The sequence below is a fragment of the Molossus molossus genome, unplaced genomic scaffold (genome assembly GCF_014108415.1).
Source record: "Molossus molossus isolate mMolMol1 unplaced genomic scaffold, mMolMol1.p scaffold_m16_p_4, whole genome shotgun sequence".
NCBI classification, from domain to species: Eukaryota; Metazoa; Chordata; class Mammalia; order Chiroptera; family Molossidae; genus Molossus; species Molossus molossus.
In genome coordinates, this window is record NW_023425377.1 from 77269317 (window position 1) to 77294606 (window position 25290).

Genomic DNA, 25290 nt, shown 5'->3' on the forward strand with positions numbered 1-25290 from the left:
TTTCTTCTCCTTCTTCTCTTATTATTTTCTGTAGATTCTGACCGAGAAGATGGAAATTACTGTCCTCCTGTCAAGCGAGAAAGGACGTCCTCTTTAACCCAGTTCCCACCTTCACAGTCAGGTAACAGCTACAGACTTATTAAACAATAAAAGCGTCCATGTTTATAAGCCCACTGTTCCCTTTCAACATTTCCTGCTCATTGTCTGTCTCCTGCCCAGATCCATTAGAATCAGCCTGAGGCTTGGTCTCTGTCACGATAAGATTAGAGCTTGCCCGAGGTGTGACACCAGGTACCCTAGTCTGGGATCAGTGATACTTATGGAGGGGTGTGACTTAGTGGACTAATAAGGAAGATGCATCAGAAAAATAATGGTAAAGGAACTGTCTGAGCCCTGTTGGGGCCTCTGACCATTAATCACATATCTGCCTTCCAAAGGCTGCAGAAGAGAGGGCTTGGTGGAGCCTTGAGGGGCGGGCCAGCTTGGGCACTGTGGAAGTATCTGGACTGGACATGATCTGAGCACCTGCACAGAGGCCAAAAGATCAGCCAGGGCTTGTATGAAGTCTGGTGCAGGAAAGAGGCAGATTCCAGGATAGAGAGAGACACTGGAGCTACTTAGTAGGTGCTCCTTGAATCTGGGGGCACCTCTGCAGATTGGAGGGTCAATGCCTCCAGAGAGCTGCCCTCTCTCCTCCCCACCTAATCTACACTTTGTTTACTCTGGCATTGTCCTGTGTTCTCTGTCTTAGTCTCTGTAACCATGACTTAGAGATACATGTGTATTGAGAGAGGATCTCCAGTTACCTAAGTTGAAGTTCATTCTTGCGAAGTTCATATAAAACATTTACAACTGTAAACCTTAAGGATATCACTTTAAGGGGAAAAAAGACACTCGTAGAAGGTTTGTTTCTGCTTACACAAGTAATGCAGACTTTACAGGAATAGTCAGTGCAGAAAGTGTCCTCTCAAGGTTGTCTGTAGAACACACTTGATTTCCTACCTATTTCTCTTATTGCTTTTTTTTAACATTGCCACGTCCTTTTTCATGACTACATAAGACTACCCCTGAATGGATGCACTGTCAGTTGCCAATCAGGCATTAAGGAACTGTCCAGACTGTTTGCAGTCTAGGCTGCAGTGGACATCCCTTTTTTTTTTTTTTAATATTTTATTTATTTTTTATCCTCACTGAGGACATTTTTGCATTTATCTTCAAATAGAGTGGGAGGGAGAGGGGGAGGGGGAGAGAGAGAGAGAGAGAGAAACATCGAATGGTTACCACCCACATGACCCTAGCCGGGCCCAGGGACAAACTGCAACCGAGGTATGTGCCCTTAGCACAGTGGTTCTCAACCTTCCTAATTCCATGACCCTTTAATACAGTTTCTCATGTTGTTGTGACCCCCCAACCATAATTATTTTCATTACTACTTCATAACTGTAATTTTGCTACTGTTAGGTCTTAGGTGACCCCTTGTGAAAGGGTTGTTCGACCCCCAAAAGGATTGCAACCCACAGGTTGAGAACCACTGCAGCAGGAACTGAACCCGGGACTCCCTGGTCCATGGGCTGATGCTCTAACCGTTGAGCCAAACCGGCCAGGGCTGGACATCCTTTTTTAAGGGTCTTTGCCCGCTTGTTGCATAGGTGTTTCTAAGCAATGAGGAAGTGTCTGCTTCCTGGCTATGATTGTGTTTCTTCCGTTTACTGTCTACTGCTGAACCATGTTTTCTGATCAGGAAGATGTAACAAAGAAGGTACAAGATGATTTGTTCTATGGCATTAGGCTGAAGAGGCAAAGGACCACCAAAAGTTTTCTCTCTGGTGCATTGGTCTAGGAGATAATCACCTCCCAGTCCTCGGGGGAAATGGGAAGATGAGCAGTGCCAGTAATAGCCTAAACAGGTGGAGGGGTGCGGCCAGCTTTTGAGCCCTGACCAGTCACAAAGAACGGGGGCTGAGGTTCGGCCCCAGGTATGACTAGGAACATCTGGTGTGTTCCATTTCCCTCCTGGCTGCCCTCATAGGGGACCAGGGTGCCAAGAAAAAGCCAGAAGCACGAGGACAAGAGAGGTTGCCACAATAGATCTGAGTCTACTGGTAGACATCTGACAGAGGCCATTAGGCTGGAGACTTCCCCTTTTTTGCTTTAGAGAGAGTCCAGAGTATCTAAAGGCCTTATTCATAATGCTGACCCCCACCTCCCACACCACAATAGGGCTTGGAGATCAACCCCTCAGGTTGGAGAGGTGATCTGGGGCATGTCTGCCCTGCCTACTCACTCTGTTTTTCCTCTTGTTCCCTCCCCTGCCTGCACCTCCTTGCTGACAGTATCAAAAAACAATGTTTTTATGCCATCAACCTTCTGCGAGCCATCTGCAGGCAATTCTGACTCAGAACCAGGTGAGCCCTCATGTCCCTTTGCCTTTCACAGCCAGTCATGGGGGGATTTTCCTGGGATGAAAAGCAATTGATATTGTAAAATAACATCTTAATAGGAATGGGCAATTTGAAATCAGTGTTCTTTTTCAGTTCCTAAATGTTTTCCCAACTCTTCAGTTTGTACATTTGGAATCCAGTGTGGAAGGTTTCATAAGCCCTTATTTCTGTTAGTAAGACCTGTTTACAAGGAGTTTTTTAAATATGTTTTTATTGATTTTAGAGAGGAAGGGAATGGAGAGAGAGAGAGAGAAAGGAAGGGAAACATCGATGTAAGAGAGAAACATTGATCGGCTGCCTCCTGTATGCCCCCCACTGGGGATTGAGCCCGAAACCCAGATACATGCCCTGTCGAGGCATCCAACTGATGATCTTTTTGGTTCATGGGACGACACTCAACCAACTGAGCCACTCCAGCCAGGCTACAAGGATTTCTACATCCTTTTTGGAAATAAAAAGAAAGAAGTGTATTACTCATGTTTCAAAATTTTATACAAGTAATGCATTCATATCATTTTTTTAAAGGCAAATTAGAAATATATAGACTTAAAAAAAAAAAAAAGAAAAAGAAATATATAGACTTAAAGAATTAACCTGCTTCTTTCCCACTCACTACCATCCCAGAGGTAACTAATGTGAAATGTAATTTCCCAGACCCCTTTTCTGTGTATTAAATTCTCACATTAATTAGTATTGCTTAGATGTGTTCAGGTAAATACATATATTTAATCATGGCTTAACTGTAAGGAAAACAGCTTTCTCCCCTCTGAAGAACATGGAGCCTGCCTTTTTTGGTCTTTCACAGGAGAACCAACTCCAGTTAATTCCTGAAAATTTCTCCTCATAAAAGATTTAATGAGCAATTTTAACCACCCGAATTCTGTAACCCAACCTGCCTTACATAAATTCATTGCCGACTTCAAAAGCATTACGAGATAATTCATACTCTGGCATGAGAGCTATGTCAAGTAAAGAGGCGAGTTTTTATAACTTTGAGGATTGATTTGATGGCACTATTTCAAACAGTTGAATTTGTTCTGAGTCTAAAAGCAAAGTTTGGAGCTGACCCCCTTCACGGTTCTGAAAAGAAGCTTGGTTTTTAAAGGTTTTTAGTTGTACCTGGGGCACTGGCTTAGCAAGTATTCTCAGCTGTGGGGGACGTGTTCGCCTTTGTGAGCCTGTTTTGGTCTAGGGATCAGTAGCTGAAGACACACATCTTGATCTCTTTATGCTGTGGAGCTTTATTATGAATCTCACAATCACCTCTGAGGTCTGTGAGTGATAGCCTCACTCCCCTCTCTGCCCCCAGAACCTTTATCCAGCAGTATTGAGAGCAGGGCAGCCCTGAGAAAGGGGGCAGCTTAGTCTGCCTTCAGAGTATCTGATACAGCCCTGGTTCCTGGTACCTGATATGGCATACCAGTCATACTAAACTTGCACATAAGCTCTGCAAAGTGAGCCTCATATCTTTGCCAGCCTGCCTTTTACTTTTTAGCTTTAATTATGAGGAAGAAATCTGTGACTCACCCTGGCTGCTTTGGCTCAGCGGTTAGAGCATCGACCTGTGAACCAAGGGTCACAGGTTCAACTCCCAGTCAAGGGCATGTGCCTGGGTTGCAAGTTCAATCCCTGGCCCTGCTCAGGGTCATAGGAAGCAGCCAATCAGTGTGTCTCTTTCACATCAATGTTTTTCTCTCCCTCACTTCCACTCTATCTAAAAGTCAGTGGAAAGTTTCTTCGGATGAGGATTAACAAAAAACCTATAATTTATGGAAAATTTTTATAAAACACTTCTCTATCCCTTTACCTAGGCTACATGCATTCTACAGAGCAAAGACATCAGATTCCAGTCATTTGTCTCTCTTTCCTTCTGGAACAGTTCCTCATTCTTTCTTTTTGTGACCTTGAAGATTACAGGCCAGCCCTGGCCGGTTCAGCGGTTGGAGCATCGGGTCTACGGACCAAAGAGTCACAGGTTCAATCCTGGTCAAGGGCATGTACCTCGGTCAAGGGCATGTACCTCCGTTACTATTCGATTCCCTGCCCTGGTTGGGGTCATGAGGGAAGCAACCAATCGTTTTGTCTCACATCGATGTTTCTCTTTCTCTCCTCCCCCCCTTTCCTCCCAACCTCCCTCCTACTCTATTTGAAAATCAATGGAAGGAATCCTTGGGTAAGGATTAAAAAAAAGATTACAGGCCAGTTATTTTGAAGAAGTCCTTCAGTTGGGGTGTGTCTGTTGTTTCCTGGTGCCTCCACCCCGGTTGTGTATTTGGGGCTGGAATACTACTGAAGTGTAGCCATGCTCTTCCCAGTGCACCCAGTGGTGGCATACGATGTGTGCTCATCCTGGTCCTGGTGGGGTAGACTTTGATCACTTGACTAGGGTGGAATCTGCCCAGTTTCTCTGCTGTAAAATTATTTCTTCCCCCTTTGTCATTACTATTTTCTGGAGAAATACTTTGAGACACAAGGAAATCTCTCATGTTTTCCTCCTGTGTTAGCATCCATTGATGTTTTCTTGCTTGAATTATTACTCTGATGATGGCCAAATGGAGATTTTTGCCCCATTATTGCCCCAACATTTATTCATTGGTATTCTACTGTAAGGAACAGCTTTCTTTTCCCCACTTAGTCATTTCTGTTGATAAGGATTTACAGATTCCTGTTTTAGGCAGTAGGTTATAATCTGTTAGTATTTATTTTAATATTCAGATTTTATTTTGATTATTGACTTAATCATTCCAGATTTGACCAATGGGCCCCATCAGGCAGGTTCCTGTGTCTTTTTACCAGGTTCCTGTCATTCTTTTAGGTACTTTCTTTACTTTCTGCCATAATAAGAGGTTCCAGGGTCATCATCTTTCCCCTTTTCTCACAGGAGTCCTGGTTCTCAGTGGAGCATGGTCTTGAGAAACCAAGATCTGGGTGCTCCATGTGTTCACCACCATTTGGGCTGCCACTGCTCCCAGAACCTCTCAGTGCCCAGAGCTGGGAACACGTAAACACAGCTAGAAACATATACACTTACAACTATGTGCATACATATGCTTAGATTTACACATATTTCTATGTCTCTGTCTATCTGCATGTATGGATAACCCCAGGTTCATGTGGATGTTTTCAGTTCAGTGCCAACATGGTTCATCTTAGCCTCCCCCCTCTGTATTTCTACCTCTCTTTTCTAACTGTAAGAAACCTGACTCACTCTGTCCTCAGTGCATTTACTCATTGCTCCATCCCCCGTATGTGGTCAAGCACTCTTCCTACCCTGCACCAGCACCACCCTTACTCCAGCTCTTTAGGCTGCCTTCTCTTGGATTATTTTCAACTTCTGATATATATCAGGTTGCATTCTGATATATTTTTCTGTTAAGTGTAGTTCCATGGGTGGTGAGCATTGCTCCTTCAGAAATCACTCAGAATCTTCCTGAGGTGGGGCAGGATGCACTCTCAAAGGAGTCAGCTTGCTTCAGACATGATTTGAAAGAGGAGAGAGGCTGCCCCAGAGGGAGAAACTTCTTCCCCCAGTGAGCTCACAGAAGGGCATGCATGTGCCCGTAAGATGACACCAGAGCAGCCACCTACGTGTGGTGAAACTCCAACCTTCAAGCAGTGCCTCTTTGTTATACCCTGACCATCTTGCCAGAAAAGTGAGTTTCTGGAGGTCATGAGAAGAGATCACACTTGTTTTAGTAAAGATGGGGCCTGCAACAGGGTCCTCCAGGGTTTGACTGCCTTGCAAGCACATTTCCCTGCTGCTTTGAGCCTCTCTGCCCTGAGTCCCAGTTGCCATTAGAAGTGTTGTACACCTTGTCTGTCTGTCCATCGGTTCACTGCAGCATTCAGCGTAGATTTTCTGTGCATCTTCAGAGTTGACCTGGCACCAGGTGCAGAGTTAGTGGATGTTCACTGGCAGTGATTTATGGGCCCACTACCCACACTGATCAGTCTAGGTCAGCCCCACAGGTCAGTGGCTAGCATTGGCTCTGCACAGAGCACAGTGGTGCACATCAACCTGTAGCCACAATGTGAGCATTGCAGAGCCAGCTCCAAGGGCTTTAAAAAATTATCTAAATTGTGAATTTTATCTCAGTTGTTTAGTTTTTAAACTGCCAATCATCTTCTGAATAACCCTGAGCTTTGGAAATGTAATTCAGTATTTTCCTTCTAAACAGGAACATCTGGCAGCATGTCTTCCCCTGCATCCTGTTTTGTCTGATTCTCCTGAGTGTGGTTTTTATGACCCAGAGCTCTCTTATAGGAGAGACACCAGCCCACTAACACAGTCTTAGAAGCTGGCAGGCTCCACTCCTTTTCACTAACTAGCAATGAGAGTTTCTGTAATCCTGTTTTGCCTAAGGAGAGCAGTTTGGCTCACCACCATGTTAACAGTAGGAAGAGGGCCCTTCTGTTTCATTCAGAATTCTGGTTTGATTTGTTTCTTACCTGAAAGCTTGGACTGACAAAGCATTTATGTTGTCATTTTAGGGTACAATTGATTGGCTTTTAGCATATCCACAAAGCTGTGCAATTATCACCATAATTAATTTTAGAACATTTTAATCACCCCCCAAAAGAAACCCCATATTCTTTAGCAATTACTCCTTATTCTGTGTTTCTCAGCCCCTGGCAACCACAAATCCACTTTTTGTCTCTGGATTTATCTGTTCTGGACATTTCATATAAATGAAATCACATATAATAGGAACTTTTGAGGTATCTTTCCCTTTAAGTCTTTACTTTCAACAACATTTTATAATTTTTATTTGTTAAATTTACTCCCAAGTATGTTACTCTCTTTTGTGCCATTGTAAATAGAATTGTTTTCTTGACTTTATTTTTGGTTTGTTTATTGCCAGTGTATAGAAGCGCACAACTGTATTTTTATAATGATCTTGTTCCCTGCAACCTGACAGGGTTTTTTCCGATGGGTTGGACCTTAGCACAAAAGCAAGAATGCCTCTGGTGGCCCAGAATGCTGCTGTCCCTCTGCTTCCCCAGCCACAGCCTGGCCTGTTAGAGTCACAAAGCTTTTTATGTTGATCCTTCCCGCCAAGGATGGCATTAGACTCTCTCTTCCATCCTTCTGAGATGGGCAGAGTCACCAAGATGCATGGATTAAGTGATCTTTGGACACGTGGCTGAACAGAAACCAGGCTTTGAACATCCCAGGAGTCCCTGTATTTTCAGCCCAAACTTGATTCCTGGGGGAGGCCCCGCCTCCTCGCTTGTGGCCAGGACAAACAGCCCTGCTTCCTTCTTCCGGGCCTTACAGTGCTCTCATTAAGCGATGAGACAAAGCTTTCCAGGCATATCTGGAAAGAGAACAAGCCCACTGTCTGCTACCTTTGATTTCTTGCCACAGAAAACATGCCTCATTTTCCAGAGTCATCTGCTGGTAGTACAGAGACCTCTCCTGACAAGTCCTTTAGGAAAGGGAGATACATCCCTAGAGACTTTTATTCAGTGGTCCTCTGACATTCTCCAGGGCCTGCAGGTACAGCATGGTATCCAAGGTCCTGGCAGCTGCTAGGTGAGGTGGTCCATGGGTTGACCAGCCTTGCACTCACCCTTCAAATGGAAGGGCTCCTTAGTGGAGTGGTTGCCCTCACTTCTGTCTTGCACCTTGACATCCCCTGGTTTTCCACTGTCAGCACTTTGCCCCAGAGCTGTACTTCCTGCTACCCCTGCCTTCTCGCCTGGGCTGCCTTACAGCCTTAGTGATTGAACAGGATGTCTGTATTTCTGTTTCAGTTTGGAACCAGGCCCATGACCACTGAGGCCCAGACAACAGTCCTCTCCTGCCCCTGCTCCCACCCAATATCAACCCCCCCCCCCCCCCGGCAGGTGTTCTTTTATCTTTTGTCTTATGCTTGTAGAGGAAAAGAGCAGTGGGTTCCGGTTGAAGCCACCAACACTGATCCATGGCCAGGCACCCAGCGCAGGTAGGTGCCTACTTTGGAGGAGAGTCAAGTGGCTTTCTCATACCCTTCCAGGCCTCTGTGCAGTGTCTGTTTGCACAGCTGCCAAAAGCAGCCCCACCAGTGTGCTCTGGGCTGTTTCCTGACACATGAGCTCTGGAAAGCTACTTTAAAGAGCATGTTAGACCAGGGAGCTTCTCACACCTGTAAGCCCTCTGCTGCCCTGAAGTGGAGGTGGCAAGGGAACAGGCTTGCCTTGGTGTGGGACTTTGGGCTCTGTGCCCAGCGATAGCTCAGTTGGTTCTAGCTGTCTCTCCAGAGCATTCTAGCCCTAGCATGCCATAGATTAATCCTGACTGGCAGAGTGCCTCAATCCAGTGGCATACTGCTGGAGAATGGGGCCAAGTGGTGGGCGCCATCCACATCTGTCAGGTCCCACAGGAGCCCAGGCAGGGCCAGAAACGTTCTTGTGGTCCTTGCCCAAGTTGTATTTGATAGAAGTGTTTTCTCAATGTGGCATTTTTAAAAAGCAGGTGCAAAGGTGTCCTTTCCTGTGACCCCAAGCAGCATCCTAAACTCGGGGTCGCCTATGGCTTCGCCGCTTTCCCCTCACATCTGTGCTTGACCCTTGTAAACAGCTGACCTTAGGCTTCCCTGAAGCATTAGCATATTCACTGTATAAATTCACAGACATGATCAGTTACATGGGGATATTTAATCACATATAAAACTAGCAATAGCCAGACTCTGTATATCTAGTTGTAAAGAAAAAGCTTGTTTTATATTTTTTAGAAAAAACAAACGTGCTTTCCTACAGAGTCTAGCCTGTGAGGGACATGAAATGGATTGCTGGGTTTGATTTGTAAAGTACCTGAGAGCCTGAGCTGTTGCGTTTCTGCCCATGAGGTCCAAGGGCGCTGGGCAAACCGACCTCTGTTCCCAGGTCTGCCAAGCCAGAAGCCCAAGGAGCAGCAGCGGAGCGTACTTCGCCCAGCAGTGTTACAAGCCCCACAGCCAAAGGCACTCTCACAGGCCGGTAAGAAACACAGCCCTGGTGCCCAGGCTCACATGGTAGGGTAGAGCATTTCAGAAGTTGCTCCGGGGACAGCCATGTCTCAACAAAGGTGTCGTTGGTCATGTCTGTCAAATGCACTTGGAAACAAAAAAAATAAAGAGAATGCTGGGAAAACAACCCTTTATATTTCTGGTGAGCCTAGCCTGACTGCTGGTGCAAATGTGCCTTGTGCACGCACTGACCTCATAAACACTGTCTCCATTCCCTGAGCAGTTCGGATCCATCCCTACATGTCTGCAGGCAGAACTCAGCCCTGCAGTCTTAGAAACTCTAAGGGTTACTTTCACGTTTGTTTTCATTTTATTTGCCAACCTTGAGACATGACTCTGAAACCACATTTCCATTACATCTGCATAGGCAGTGGTTTTCAGCTAATCCTTAATTTTCTTCAAGTGAATGGGCTCTTGTCTTCCTCTTGATCTTTCCCTGTAATTCAAGAACTTTTCATCAGAAGCAACGTAACATCCCACATGAGGGAAATAGTTAATATTTCTGAAGTGTTTTTAATTACATGGGGAAATTTTTTATGTAATGCTCAACAGTTAAAGCCAGATTTACAGATGTGTGTGTCATGTAATCTCAACTATTTAAAGGGAAAAAATACATAGAATAAAGATGGTATTTATAAAACTCGTTTTAAAAACTTATAATTGTTCCCCCAATATTTGTTCTTTCAATTTAAGAATTTGTTGCTTTTAGTAGTGATGCCAGGCCTCTTCTTTAAAAAGGAGAACTTATATACTGTTGGTCCAAATGGTGGCAGAAGGAAGCACTTGAGGTGGTCTAGCACTAACTCCACGATTCTCCCTCTTTCCATTTGTCTCCACAGTCCTGAGCAGTGGTACCAATGGGCTCAGTGTCCCAGCAGACTGCACAGGAACAGCGACATCGACATCACCCAACAACCCCACACGGAGAAGTCCACCTGACGAGGCTCCTGCACCTGAGGTCCGTCTGTGCCCGGACAGGGAGCACACCTCACAGGAGACTTCTTGGGCTTCGCTGAGCACGTAGACTGTTACCTGCTCTGAGCAGTGTCAGTGTTCTGTGTTCAGACTTTCTGGATTTGCTCAGCAGATTACTTCAGAACCACAGCGGACAAATGCCAAGAGTGGGGAGGGGTATCTCCATGGTTCTGAGAGAAAGGTGCCATGAGCAGAGTTCTGCCATAGAGTCCTACATTGCCTGAGTCTAGCATATCATTTCCACATGTCCCGAGGCAGTGTTCCTGGGACTGACTTTTGAGCCATGGGGAGCCGCTGGAACCAGAGGGGATGGCTTTCACTAATGAAGTCCTTACACCATTTTATGTGGATAAATGTCTTCCCTCCCTGTTTCCACACCCCAGCAACTCGGGGGATTCATACACGTGTGCCCTTTCCAGTGCCTGGGGAGTCAGCTCAGAAATAGTTTGTTTTAAAAAAAACAGTCCTTTGGGGTTCTGGAATTATATAGGCCAGGAGCATCTGTTTTCCAGCAGTGCTGCAGAGCCACTGGGAAATGGGCATTTTGTGAAGCACCTGCTCTTGGGGTTGGCCGAGACAGATTTGGAATTCAATTTGCAATACTACATCACGCCTTGTACACAAGCCAGACTGCACCTTTGTGTCTTTGCACTCAGCCACTTCAGCAGAGATGTTGCTGCCAGAGGTTCTCTATCCTCTCTCTCCCCTAACCCCACCCCCCTATAGATGTTCAGGCTCAATTGGTGAAAATGATCATCTACCATTCCATTTTGAAACTTCCTTGAGCTCCCCTCCCCTTCAAACCAGTTAGCGGAATTGGAAATCGAAATTGTTTCCATAACATATGCTTCTTGGAAACTTTGGTAGCTGGATCTCAGGGCAGTCAGATGCGTAGCTCTGCCCTGGAGGAAGACCCAGAAGTGACCTAGCCATCCTGTTCTCCCCGTGTTCCCAGTTGCCAAGAGCTCACCCCATCCAATCTGGGGCTCTGCCAAGGGATATGCAGTGATGTTATAAGATGGCTTAGCTTGCTCATCAGGGCTAATATGTCCCTTTTTTCAGTTGTCATTGTTCTGTTTAACTAGGAGAAAGAGCCCCAGAAAAACGAGTCTAACAATACTTCTGAAGAGGATACACGTGAGAAAAAAGAGCAAGTCGCACAGCAAGCATTTGTGTTTGGGCAGAACTTGAGGGACAGAGTTAAGGTATGTGCCCAGAGGGCTGCATGACCTGTTGAACTTGGGTATAGATCTTTTTAATGCATCCCCCAGGTTCAACAACAGGAGTCTGCTTCTTAAGGGTACAGCAGACACACAGACTGTTGTGGAGTGAGTGGGCCTGTGACTCACAGCATAGCCAGCAGCTGCCTAATATACATACTTCCCACCCTCTGTTGTTCAGTCACCCAGGCTGCCTGCCACCCCTCTATCCTGAGTGGGACTTAGTGGTGGGCTCCTGGCTGTGGGGACAGAGGCATCCAGTGAGAGATTTTTGTTTCCTTCAGGGTTTTCTATCTCAGTACTAGCAGCATTCAGATCAGATTGTGTTTAGTTGTTGGAGGCCTGACCTGTGCAACACTGTGGGTTGTTTGAGCAGCATCCCTCGCCTATATCCTCTAGATACCAGGAGTATACCCTCCCAGTTGTGACAACCACACATCTCCCTAAATAGTGCTTAATATTCCCCATGAGACCAGATCGCTCCCAACTGAGAACCGTCACCTTATTTTTCAAAAGTAGGGCAGGTAGAAAGATACCATTTTCTCTTCCCATAGGAGCAACAGTATTTGTCACCTCTGGCTGCCCCCCTAGGCAGGTGGGTCCAGTCTGGGGACTGAATCAGGGTGAGGTGCATCTGGTAGTGGCAGGGGCCTCAGCTCTGCACCCTGTGTGCTGGCGCTCCAGAAAGACTAGAGTGGGCAACACTACCTTTCCCAGCCACAGGACGGAATGTTCTTCTGTGCCATTTTCAGCAGCTCATTTCTCAGTAATCTCTTTAGAGAACTGAGAGGCAGTATCAGCGGCCATGTCTGGGGACATCTGTGGTTGTCACACTAGGGGGTAGGTGGTACTGCATTATGTGGGTAGCGGCCAGGGCTACTGCTCAACACCCCACAGTGCCCAGGACAGTTCAGCACCAATCTCAATGATGCTGAGAGTCAGACACCCTAAAATAAGGAAACAAAAGTTGCTGCATAGAAAACAGCAGATTGGCCCTGGCCGGTTTTGCTCAGCGGTTAGAGCGTCGGCCTGCGGTCCTGAGAGACCCGGGTTCGGTTCCCGCAAAGGGTGCGTACCTCGGTTGCAGTTTGTCCCCAGCCCTGGTCGGTCATGCGGGTGGCAGCCACTCGATGTGTTCCTTTCACGTCTATGTTTCTCTCTCTCTCTCTCTGTTCCTCTCTCTCCCTCCCACTCTACCTGAACAAAAAATGGGAAAGTGTCCTCGGGTGAGGATAAAAAAAAAAAGAAAACAGCAGATTGTGCCATCTGTGTGCTCCTACGGTGTCACTGTCCAAGAGAAGCACAGATGCCCCTGGAGACAAAAATAGGTGTTGATGTCGCTTGACTTTAGCCAAAATAATGAGTCCATTGGGGACTGCTGCCTCCAGGGAGGAGGATGTGAAGGGACGCGCTCCAAATCCACCAGCACTTGGGGTGGGGACAGGACGGTTGGCAGGTTGAGTCTCAAGTTCAGGGGAATGCTGCCCCGACACTGGGGCAAGGGCAGTGTCTCCTAGAGGTCCGGGGCTCACGTGATCTCTGAGGTCTTGGTCATATCCCACCCTCTGTATGGAGGGTGACTTCAGGCCATGATCACAGTCCCCTACCTCCTCTGAGCCTATACTTCCTCGCTCACAGGACCAGGTCCATCCTCAGGATTCCCAGGAGCAGTGTGTTAAGTCACATATGCAATGGAGATGAATGGCAGCTGGCATCAATGAAGCTCTCAAAAAACAATGCCCTTTTTTTTGAGAGAGAGAATGGGAGGATGGAAGGAAAGAGGAGAGAGAAAGAGAGAGAAACAATGTTAGAGAGACATATCGATTGGTTGCCTCCCGACTGGGGCCAGGGATCAAACCTGGAACCTAGGTATGTGCCCTTGAATGGGAATCCAACCCAAGACCCTCGATCCGCAGGCTGACACTCGAGCCACTGAACCAAACCAGCCAGAATGAAACAATGCTTTTTTTATGTTCATCATAAACTCCCTAAAACACCAGATTTATAAGTGTTCTGTCTTTTCAGTACAAAAGTATTGATGAAAATGCTAACAAGATGTCAACCTGAGTGCATTTTTTTTTAATCCTCACTTGGGGACATTTTTGCATTTATCTTGAAAAAGAGTGGGGGGGGCATCAATGCAAAAGAGACACATCGAGTGGTTGCCACCCACACAACCCCAACCGGGAACAGGGACAAACTGCAACCGAGGTACGTGCCCTTAGTGGGAACTGAACCTAGGACTCTCTGGTCCGCAGGCCAACACTAACCGCTGAGCCAAACCGGCCAGGGCAACCCGAGTGCATTAAAAAAAAAAAAAAGGTAGAAAAAGCTCTCTAACACTTTACGAATTGATTTTGTATCTTAACCATTAAAAGCAAAAGGTTCTGGAATTGATTACAGCTCCCACGCCCATTACTCACACCAGACCCTCAGGTGCATATTGATAGGCCTGCATGCTGAGCTGTGCAGCTGGGCCACAATGTAGAGGTCCAGAATGTGTCATACTCTGAGTATAAGTGTTTCTGTTTCCTAGTTAATAAATGAGAACACTGAAGCAGCTGACATGGAGAATGCCGGTCCTCCCAGTTCAGAAACACCAACCGCAACCAACTATTTCCTTCAGTATATCAGCTCCAGGTATGTATCTTGGATCCTATGCCCAGCCTTGTGTGGGTTGAGCCTCAGCCTCAGAGGCGTCTTAAGTCATTCATCTGCCCTGACTTGGGCCCAGAGAAGAGGTAGAATCCAGACAAGGAGCTAGCTTTGTCCTTCCTTGGGGGACAGGATGGAGGGGAGGGAGGCAGAATCCTCCAGAATCCTAGTTGCTCTCCAGCCCCTCCCCCTTCGTTCCTACTTGGCACAGCTGTGGAGGGGCCAGGACAGTGGACTTTGATGGACACCTCAGGTAAGGCCTGAGTTCTATGGGGTTGTCCAGTCCAGCCCTCAGAGTGACCTCTGTCACCTAGACCTTTTGCCCAGAGCAGAACCCCATGGGCTGTTGGCAGCTCAGCTGCCTCTTGTTACCCACCAGGTTTCACCCCCCGAATTCACAGCCCATCTTCTCTTCAGTTTAGAGAACTCAACCAATAGTGCCGATGCCACCAGCAACAAATTTGTATTTGGCCAGAACATGAGCGAACGCGTATTGGTGAGTGGCCCCTGGGGGACTGTTCTTTCTAGGGCCCAGAAGGCTTTTAGAGCTCCTCAGCCCGGGTCAAAGGGACATGGGTGTGTCTGTCGCTTTGTCTCTTAGAAAATTAGGGATGATTTCAGTTACAAATAAGAGAAAGAAGACCCAGCTTAGACTCAGCTTAAAGCCAGGGGCAGGGTTATCTTCTTTCCAGGAGCTGGTGTTCCACTTCCTATCTTTCCTCATCCTCAGACAGGTTTCCCTGAGTCACAGGCCATGCTTTTTCCTGGCTAAGACTAGCTTCAGTGACAGCCATCAGACCACAGTCCCTAGCTGTACGCTTTTGGGGCCCCCCAAGCCACTTCTTGAGCCAAGGGTGGTCAGCCCCACCTGACCACATGGCTGCAGCACAGAGTAGGGACAGGTGTGGTGGTCTCAGAGGGACACATCACAGCCAGGGTTGGGTTCTGGAATTGTTTACATGCTTCCTTACTTCGTCCCTTTTCCTTCCCAATCAAATGCCACAGCTCTGCTGTGTCCATTGTTACTGTGGACCCAACCAATTCTGTCCACATTTCAGTCGACATTACATTCAGAAGCCTCCTGCTTCTTTTCCTGAGCATCAGTACCTTTCCGTTAAAATGAAATAGCTCTGGCTGGTTGGGCTCAGTAATTAGAGCGTTGGCCCACAGACAGAGGGGTATCAGGCTCAATTCCCAGTCAAGGGCACGTACCTGGGTTTCAGGTTTGATCCCCAGTCCCAGTCAGGGTCATGCCAAAGGCACCCAGTTGATTTGTGTCTCTCACATCAATGTTTCTCTTCCTCTCTCTCTCTTCCCTTCCCCCCTCCTTCCCTTCCTCTCTTATTTTTTCTCTCTCTCCTCCCTCCCTCCCTCCCACTCTATCTAAAAATCAATGGAAAAATATCCTTGGGGAGGATTTTAAAAAATGAAATAGTCAAAGAGCTACCCCACACTGATGAAGGTGAATGCTGCAGCCCAGTGTAATGTTAGCTGGTGGCACACACCTCCTGGCAATGCCACAAGAGGCCCCATTTGGGGGTTCCAAGGGCAGTTCATGTGTCACTTTTGTGTAAGGTTTTAATACCAAATGATGCATGAGGACCGTTGTGTGGTGCTGGGGTTGAGGGTGGCTAGCTGGGACCCACCCCGTGGAAGACTGTGTAGGCCTGTCTGCCAGGTCTAGGAGGGTCCCCAAAGCTACAGAGGAGAAGCTGTGGGCAGAAAGCAGCCCTCTGCCCAGCAGGGAAGTTCCGAGAGCTGCTGCTGGGCCGAGGGACTTCCCGTTCCACAGTGGTTGACCCACCAGGATCACCCAAACACGCTCCTCTCCCCATGTGCCTTTGTTTCCCTGCAGAGCCCACCCAAATTAAATGAGGTCACTTCAGATGCCAACAGGGAAAACTCAGCTGTCGAGTCCGGGTCTGAGTCTTCGTCCCAGGAGGCCACCCCTGAGAAAGGTATGTCGCAATCCTATTGCTTCATGGGAGGGTGGGGGTACCAAGTGATGGGATACTGGCCATCCACGCCCCAGCCTGGGAGGGATGTAAGGACCACCTCAACACAGCAGTAATAACCTCATGAACCAGCTACTGGGACAGAGCCAAAAAGCCACGGGGGCTTGTTCAGTAAGCAGAAAGAGGACATGTTCATCCAGAAACAGGCCCATGGCGCTGTGGTGATTTGGGGCTAGGGTGGTTGAGGTCATTGTTGCCCTCTCCCTTCACACCCTGAGGCCGCAGAGGGAGTTTTTCTTCAGTGCTCTCTTCGAGGTCTGTCCCCTACTGAATGGGAAATGGGAGACCCATAGCCATGCCAGTAGCTCCCAGCTGGCCTCCCTGCAGATCCCTAGGGCAAACTACTTGGCATGTTTCGGGGTCCACTCCACATCTCAGGGTGTAGCCTGCCTGGGGTAGCCAAGTCAACCCTTTTTGTCTCCTCTGAGGTACACACTCTTCCCCCACCAAGTAAATAGTCAATGTTGTTTAGCTAATAACATTACAGAGTCCCTGGCTGAATCGGCAGCTGCCTATACCAAGGCAACAGCACGGAAGTGTTTGTTGGAAAAAGTGGAAGTCATCACCGGGGAGGAGGCAGAGAGCAACGTGTTACAGGTGAGGTGGCCGCAGGTGGGCCTCTTGGCCCTTTGGTGGAAGTGTGAGGGCCATCATTAGCCTGAAGTTTCTTTGTGCATCTGAGGGTCCAGCCCACAAGGGCTCAACCCACATCCTCCAAGCATTTGGAGAGAGACTTCCTTTGGAAGTAACAGAGGCCCGAGTCCCCACCCTTTAGGATCTTGTTGGTGGGGCTTTTGTTGAAAGCTTAACCAGCCTTGGGAGTCTTCTTATATTGCTTTGTTTTCCAACAAAAGGGTTCTGTTTTGAAACATTCTCATAGTTTAGGGAATTACAAGACTGTTGTGATTTTTCTTACTGTCCAGAGTTTTAGCTATGGTTATTTTATCACACTGGCACCTCATGTTGTTTTATTAGGGGACAAAGTCAGATGCAGCCCAAACTTCACCTTTCTCTTTCCACATCTTCCTCCCTGGCCTGGGGCAACATGTCCAGGTCTGTGTACCTCTTCATCTGCTTTTCATTTTTCACACATATGTGTGTCTCTATAAACCACGTATATATAATATAGGGAAATTGTGGGGTTTTTTATTTTAGAGAGAGAGGAAGTGTGAGGGGGAGAGAGAGAGAGAGAAACATTGATGAGAGAAAACATCGATTGGCCACCTCCTGCATGGCCCTCACTGAGGATTCTGGCCCACAACCTGTATCGTGACTGGGAATTGAACTGGCAACCTCTTGGTGCATAGGTCAACACTCAACCACTTAGCTACTCAGCCACACCTGCCGGTTTAGGGAAGTTTTTAATGTAGTTTTTAGTGATACTTCTTTTCCCACTCAACATTGTTTTTTAATCTGTCCACGTTAAGAGATATTGACACAATGAGCTGCAAACCTTTTCTGTAAAGGACCACATGTGGTCTCTGTTGATACTCCTTATTTTTTTTTTAATATAACAGCTTTATTGAAATATAGTGCACACTAAGAAATTTACCCTTTTAGCCCTGGCTGGTTTGGCTCAGCGGTTAGAGCGTTGGCCCATGGACCAGAGAGTCCCGGGTTCGGTTTTCACTAAGGGCATATACCTTGTTGCAGTTTGTCCCCGGCCCTGGTTGGGGTTGTGTGGGTAGCAACCACTTGATGTGTCTCTTCACATCGATGTTTCTCTCTATCTCTTCCTCTCTCCCTCCTGCTCTATCTGAAGATACATGCAAAAATGTCCTTGGGTGAGGATAAAAAAAAGAAAATTTACCCCTTTAAAGCATACACTTCGGTGGTTTTTATAGTTTACTGACACAGATGTGCATCTGTCACTATTATCTAATTGAGAACATTTTTGTCCCCCAAAAAGAAACTCTGTGCCCATTAGAAGTCTCTCCCCAACCCTCTCCTCCTTCCCCTGGCAACCACAAACCCACTTCCTGTCTGTGGAGTTGCCTGTTCTGGACATTTCACATAAATGGACTCACACACTATGTGGCCTTTTGTGTCTGGCTACCCTCACTGAGCATCATGATTTTAAGGTCCATTCACATTATAGTGTATGTCAGTGCTTCATTCCTTTTCATATCTGAGTAATATTCCCTTATGTTGAAGGGCATTTGGTTTGTTTACTCTTTTAGATTCTTACAGAATTCTGCTGCTATGAACATTTGTGAACAACTGTTTTATTTCTCTTGGGTGGATAGTTAGAAGTGGCATTGCTGCCCTGGCCGGTTTGGCTCAGCGGTTAGAGCATCGGCCTGCGGTCCTGAGAGACCCGGGTTCGGTTCCCGCTAAGGGCGCGTACCTCGGTTGCAGTTTGTCCCCGGCCCTGGTCGGTTGTGCGGGTGGCAGCCACTCGATGTGTTCCTTTCACATCAATGTTTCTCTCTCTCTCTCTGTTCCTCTCTCTCCCTCCCACTCTACCTGAACAAAAAATGGAAAAATGTCCTCCGGTGAGGATAAAAAAAAAAAAAGAAGTGGCATTGCTGGGCCATGTAGTGACTTCATGTTTAACTTTTTTTTTTATCCTCACAGGAGGACATTTTTCCATTTTTGTTCAGATAGAGTGGGAAGGAGAGATAGGAACAGAGAGAGAGGGAGAAAAACATTGATGTGAAAGCTGCCTCCTGCATGACCCAACCACGCCAGGGACAAACTGCAACCGAAGTACGTGCCCTTAGCGGGAACCGAACCCAGGTCTCTCTGGACCGCAGGCCGATGCTCTAACCACTGAGGCAAACTGGCCAGGGCATTTTTTTCTTTTTTAATACATTTTTATTGATGGGGGAGGGGGGGGGAAACATTGATGAGAGAATCATCAGTCGGCTGCCTCCTGCACGCCCCCTACTGGGGATTGATCCTGCAACCAGGCACATTTATCAGGAATCGAACCAGCAACCCCTTAGTGTTATGGGACAGTGCTCAACCAATTGAGTCACATGGGCCAGGACTCTACTCAATTTTTTTATTGTTAATCCTCACCTGAGGATATTTTTCACTGATATATTTATTGATTGATTGATTGATTGATTTTAAATCCTCGCCCGAGGATATTTTTCCATTTATTGTCAGAGTGGGGAGGGGGAGAGAGAAACATTGATGTGAGAGGGACACATCAATTGGTTGCCTCCCGCACAACCCTGACCAGGGCAGGGGATGAACTGCAACTGAGGCACGTGACCTTGACCAGAATCAAACCTACGACTCTTTGGTCTATGGGCTGACTCTCTAACCACTGAGCCAAACCAGCCAGGGCTTTTCATTGATATTTTTATAGAGAGAGAAAGAAAGAAAAAACATCCATGTAAGAAACATCAGTCACTTGTCACCCACGCGCACCCTGACCAGGGATTGAACCTGCAACCTTGGCATGTGCCCTGATTGGGAATAGAACCCATGATCTTTCGGTGTACTGAACAACACTCCTACCAACTGAGCCACCCAGCCAGGGCTGTGTTTAACATTTTGAGGGACTGTCTTCCATAGAGGCCACCAGCAATGTGTGAGGCTTCTGATTTCTCCACATTCTCTCTAGTACTTGTTATTATCTGTCTTTTTGGTTGTAGCCATCTTAATGGGTGTGAAGTGGTATCGCGTGGTTTTGATTTGCATTTCCTTAATTTTTAAAATATCCCTCTAAAAATATAAAATCCACTCTGGTTCAAGGGCAGAACAGGAAACTGGCCAAGGGCCAGATGTGTGCCCGTAGTTTGCTGACCCTTATAGTTCCTGGGAATTAGATGGAGGATCCCAGGGGTCCTGCCTCAGTGGCATCTACCCAGCCAGGATTCCTGCTCACCCAGAGGGCTGCCTTGTGTTCCAGATCCAGTGTAAGCTGTTTGTCTTTGACAAGACCACGCAGTCGTGGGTGGAGAGAGGTCGGGGGCTGCTCAGACTCAACGACATGGCATCAACTGACGATGGGACATTACAGTCCCGACTAGGTGAGCTGTGGTAGGGCATGGATTGGTGAAGAGTTCCCAAGGCAGTGAAGGGCAAGGTCCTAATGGCCCCTTAACCCAAGGAGCAGGGGAGCAGGTCCCCACCATAGAGCCCTCAGTATCTACCCTGAGGCCTGACCGAGAGCATCCAGCTGCCAGCCCTCCCATGACTTCCTTCTTTCTGAATGTGAAAGTGGGATAAAAGTTCTGAGCAATTTTTAAACTTATTTTCTGATAATGAAAAGTGCCTATTTTATGGTAGAATGGAAAAAAGAAATCAAACATCAACTGCTTTCTCCTTATAAAAAGAGAAATCTCTGCTAATAACGTTGTGGTGGTCCACTCCTGTTCTGTGGGTCTTTTTTTTGTTAAGGAAATGGGGCAATTTTTAATTTTATTTATTTATTTTTATTTTTTGGTTAATCCTAACTCGAGGATATTTTTCCCATTGTTTTGTTTTGTTTTTTTTTTAGAGAGGGGAAGGGAAAGAAGGAGGGAGAGAGAGAAAGAGAAAAATATTGACGTCAGAGAGAGACATCAGTTGGTTGCCTCCTGTACGTGTCCCAGCTGGGGCTGGGGATCGAACTTGCATCCCAGGTATGTGCTCTTGACTGGGAATCAGTGTGCAGGCCAAGGCTTTAACTACTGAACCACACCAGCCAGCAAGGAAATGGAGAAGTTTTTTTGTTGCTTGTTTTTTTTAATATATGGGTATTATTGCTTTACTATTTTTTTTTCTTCATTGATTTTAGAGAGAGAGGAAGGGAGAGGGCGAGAGAGATAGAAACATTGATGAGAGAGAACACTGATTGGCCGCCTCCTGCAAGTCTTCCACCCCCACCCCAGGGATTTGGCCCACAACCTGGGCATATGCTCTGACCGGGAATCGAACCGGCAACCTCTTGATGCATGGGTCGATTGCTCAACCACTGAGCCACACTGGCCAGGCTGGAGCAGTTTTATATTCTGCTCTTTTCACTCACTATTTTGTGAGCATATTCCTTTGTCATTAAATTTTCCTTAAAAACATGACTGTATGGGAAAACTGATATATTCTGTTGACAGTGAATATATGTCACCATTTCCCTAATGATGGACAGGTAGTTTGTCCCTAATTTTTCTGAGTGTCATGAATGGTTGTCCTGGGCTGTCTGTACATGAATCTTGTTCCCAGAAGTATGCTGATTATAAAAATGGATGTGGGGGGTGGGTGTATACATATATACATGTTGGAAGAGAACCAGCATGTACATGTGTCTATATTGTGAGATGTATACGTTCACTTTTTTTTTTTAATTTTCCCAAACTAAAATTGTCCTCTGGCTTTACAGAAACAGCAATCCCTGACCCAGTAGTAGCTCCCGTATCCTTTCAGAATCATCCCCGAAATTGGAGCAGGGCCCTTCTGTTTGGGCACCACTCTTTTCCCCTGTGACTGTCTCTTCCATTCCTTTTCCATGTTTTCTTAGGGAAATGTTCAGATGTGCATGGACAGAGCACAGTATTTCCAGCCCCACAGCTCATCACCCACCTCCTCAGGCAGCAGCTTAGGGCAAGCTTTGTTGCCTTACGATCCTCCCCTCCCTCACTGAGAACCATCCCAGGCACCTTTTCTTTCAACCCACACAACCTTTAACCCTGTCACAGACCTTCCCTCCAAGCCCTCTGAACTGCTCCACTGCCTCAGACGTGGGCACTTAGGGCTTTTGAAGCTGGGCTCAGAGGACACGGGGAGATCTGGTCCTTTGGGGCCCAGGACTCTACAGGCCTTCTCAGTTTGGCCCAAGCTGCTCCCTGTCCTGTGTGGCCATCTGTGGCCCAGGATGGGATAACCCTCTCCAGGCCTGTTCTGACGGGGAGAGCTGGACTGGCAGGCAGGAGTCACCCATGTCCATGGGGTCAGGGCATAGGGGGGCTAGGTGGGCTCTGACAAATTAGGCAGGCTGACTGTGGCCTTGGGCCTGCTGGGGGTGGAACTGGGGGTGTCACATGTACATCCAGAGAGGGAAGGTCTGTGCCCAGACTTTTTACCATAAGCTTCCCTCAGTCTCTCTATCTCCTTCCTGTTGGAAGCTCTGAGTACAGGTTGGCTTCAACTCTTTTTCTAAGAAAAACATAGGGACTCAGACTTACTGACTGGGGGACGGTAAGATGGTGTTGACTTCCATATGATTCGTATCACGTTAAGTATGAGCGTACCCAGTGTGCAGCCCACAAATGTCCCTGTCTGGTCCCACCTCCCTGCAGTTTGCCTCTTGCTTCTGCCTAATCACCCCTTTCCCCAAGGCAGCCGCCATCCTGGCACATGCTGTATGCACCAACAAAACCCTCTTATGTGTGGCCTCTGACCCTACCAGTGCTGGTGGTGGTTTTGGGCCTGGTAAGCCAGGTAGTGGTGCTGGGCCAGCGCCAGCATCTGGGTGGCTGTTGCTCAGTGGGTGGCTTTCACCAACCTTGGGAGAATCATGGCATTTCACCACTGGGGTTTGCTTTTCTTCCAGATTGTGTCTGTTCTAGGTGGTTGTTGGGTGGGGGTTAGGGACCAGGCTGAGTGGCCTTCTTGGTTGCAGTGATGCGGACCCAGGGTAGCCTGCGGCTGATCCTCAACACCAAGCTCTGGGCCCAAATGCAGATTGACAAAGCCAGTGAGAAGAGCATTCGCATCACAGCCATGGATACCGAGGACCAGGGTGTGAAGGTCTTCCTTATCTCGGTGAGCAGCCCTAGGGCAGCGACCCCGAGCTGCCGCAAGAGGGAAGCTTCTTGGCACAAGTATTCTGTCACCACAGGGCTGGATGGAGGGGTGCCCTCTGCAGGGGAGGTCAGTAGGTGGGCCCCATCCCCAAAATAAGAGAGGCAGGACTACTACTGTCACCGAGGGCTGGTCTAGCCACAGGCTCGGGGAGCCTCTTGGAGGGGTGGGCTCTGGGCTGTAGCAGTTTTGGTCGGTGGTCCCAGGTTGAGGAGAACCCCAAGGGGCAATTTCCCTACCAGACCTCATAATCAGCACTTCCTCTGCCTCCCCCAGGCCAGCTCCAAGGACACAGGCCAGCTGTATGCTGCCCTGCACCACCGCATCCTAGCCCTGCGCAGCCGTGTGGAGCAGGAACAGGAGACCAGAACACCTGTCCCTGAGCCTGGTGCGGCCCCATCTAATGAGGATGACAGTGATGATGATGATGTCCTAGCTCCATCGGGGGCCACAGGAGGCGGTGAGCCAGCAGTCCTTGCCCTGGAGGGCGCATGGAGGCTGGTTTCCTAGATCCCCTGACAACAAAGGGGATGGGCAGGTGGCCAGGAGCACATAGCACCCTCCCTCTCCTGCTTGTCCCCATCTCATGGGTCACACAGGGGATGGGGTGCCTTCTAGAGTGGGGACCTGATGGCAAGGCCACTGTTTCCCACAGGTGCTGACAACGAAGGAGATGGGCAGACAGCCGGGAGCACATAGCGCCGGGAGCTGGCCGCCCAGGAGCCTGCTGCTTTATCCGTCTGTCCACCCACCCACCCGCCCTTCCTCGGCAGTGTTGAGGCGTGGGGCCTGGGAACCACACTCCCCGCTGGGTTGGCCACAGTCCGGATCCGCACGGCCCGTTCAGAAGCAGATTCGGGAACTGCCTGAATGTGGTTTGGGACACGAGACCTCATCATATTGATGAGCAAAACAAAAAGAACATTTCTTCCCTCCCCCCTTTGAATTGAAATGGCACATTAAGACTTGTCACGGCTTCTCACTGGGACTGGAACGCCTGGTTTCTTCACCCCTCTCATGTCGCCGCCACACCCGTGGGTCCTGCCACCTGCCCAGGCTACCAGGTCTGTTTCCACAAGTGTAAACACTGGCCCTGCTGGACGTTATGCTAACTACTATCTTTATCTCCCCTTTCCCACCTTCTGATTTGGGGTGTATATTTTTAGATTTTTTCCCCCCAAGGCTTTATTTTGGATTTCTTAGATTAAGATGCTCCTGTGTGTTGAGGAGGCACAGTTCCAGCATCCTCATTCTTCCTAAGGTCACAGCTTGTGTGCTGGAGCCTTACTGAGGAGCTAGGGGTGCTCTGAAGGCCCCAACTTGTTCCCCACCCAAGGTTCATCCAGGCTATCATGGGATGTTGAGGGGTAGGCCTCATGCCTAGAGAGAGCTTATCTAGAAAAGGGTCACTGGATCTCGGCGCAAGGGGGCTGGTTTCCTAGATCCCCTCTCACCCATTGCCTGGAGGGTGACATCTTGATGTGGAAACCTGACTCCAAGGGATGGGGTGCCTTCCAGAGTGGGGACCTGATGGCAAGGCCACTACTTCCCACAGGCACTCAGAACAAAGGGATGGGCAGATGACCAGAAGTACGTAGCATCCTCCCCTCCTGTTTGTCCCCATCTCATGGGTCATCCATCATCAGGTACCCGGGCACAGACCTGCTTCCTGCTGTTGGCCATTCCTTGCCCAGCCTGGATGGTCACCACCCCCAATACTATTCATCCAGAGCCAGTGGCCTTCGTGACAGACAGAGTGGGTCCCTAGCAGGGCCTTTAAGGAGTGGCAGGGGATTGGTTCCAGACAACAGGCTGCTGTCCCAACCCTCGAAGCAAGCACAGGAATGGGTGCTGTGCCTACGCCACCCCAGAGAAAGGCCAAGAGCCCAGCTGGGTACTGCCTGCTGACAAAGAAGGTCCCCTCTGCATGGGCCCTGAGGGATTTCCGAAGAAATGACACAGCCCACTCTCACAGGGAGGAAAACAGCCTGGTCTCCGCAGCTGTGCCACCCACACCTTGGGACTGTTTGCAGCCTGAGCCATGGGAAGACACCAAAGCCCCCCACCCTGCCGCCCCCCCAGCAGATCTGGCCACACTTCTCTGCTTTACGCCTTAGCCAACTAGTGACAAGTAAAACCAGATAATGCCCATGTGTTTTGGAACATTTATGTAAGATTGTCATATGAAATGTATTTGGGAACTACATTAAAACTTTTAACTAAACCCCTGGGCCCCTGCCCCACATTCCGTGCCTGGACA

At 48.1% G+C, this 25290-nt stretch overlaps 1 protein-coding gene across 11 annotated transcripts in view; it reads left to right on the top strand.

Moving 5' to 3' along the window:
* Positions 1-25287, top strand: part of RANBP3 (RAN binding protein 3) — a 61980-nt gene extending 36693 nt beyond the window's left edge. For 2 of the 11 annotated variants that reach the window (XM_036281708.1, XM_036281707.1), the window contains exons 5-17: positions 35-121; positions 8324-8389; positions 9272-9401; positions 10270-10388; positions 11491-11610; positions 14162-14265; positions 14698-14776; positions 16136-16238; positions 16768-16892; positions 20161-20281; positions 22849-22991; positions 23307-23490; positions 23686-25287. In XM_036281708.1, the coding sequence (XP_036137601.1) occupies positions 8369-8389; positions 9272-9401; positions 10270-10388; positions 11491-11610; positions 14162-14265; positions 14698-14776; positions 16136-16238; positions 16768-16892; positions 20161-20281; positions 22849-22991; positions 23307-23490; positions 23686-23729 (1293 nt within the window). In that variant the 5' untranslated portion in view covers positions 35-121; positions 8324-8368 and the 3' untranslated portion in view covers positions 23730-25287. Of the gene's footprint in view, positions 1-34; positions 122-2333; positions 2406-8323; positions 8390-9271; positions 9402-10269; positions 10389-11490; positions 11611-14161; positions 14266-14697; positions 14777-16135; positions 16239-16767; positions 16893-20160; positions 20282-22848; positions 22992-23306; positions 23491-23685 lie in introns of those variants that run through there. The other 9 variants (XM_036281705.1, XM_036281700.1, XM_036281702.1 and 6 more) reach the window with 9 other exon arrangements.
* The last annotated feature ends 3 nt before the right edge of the window (positions 25288-25290 follow it).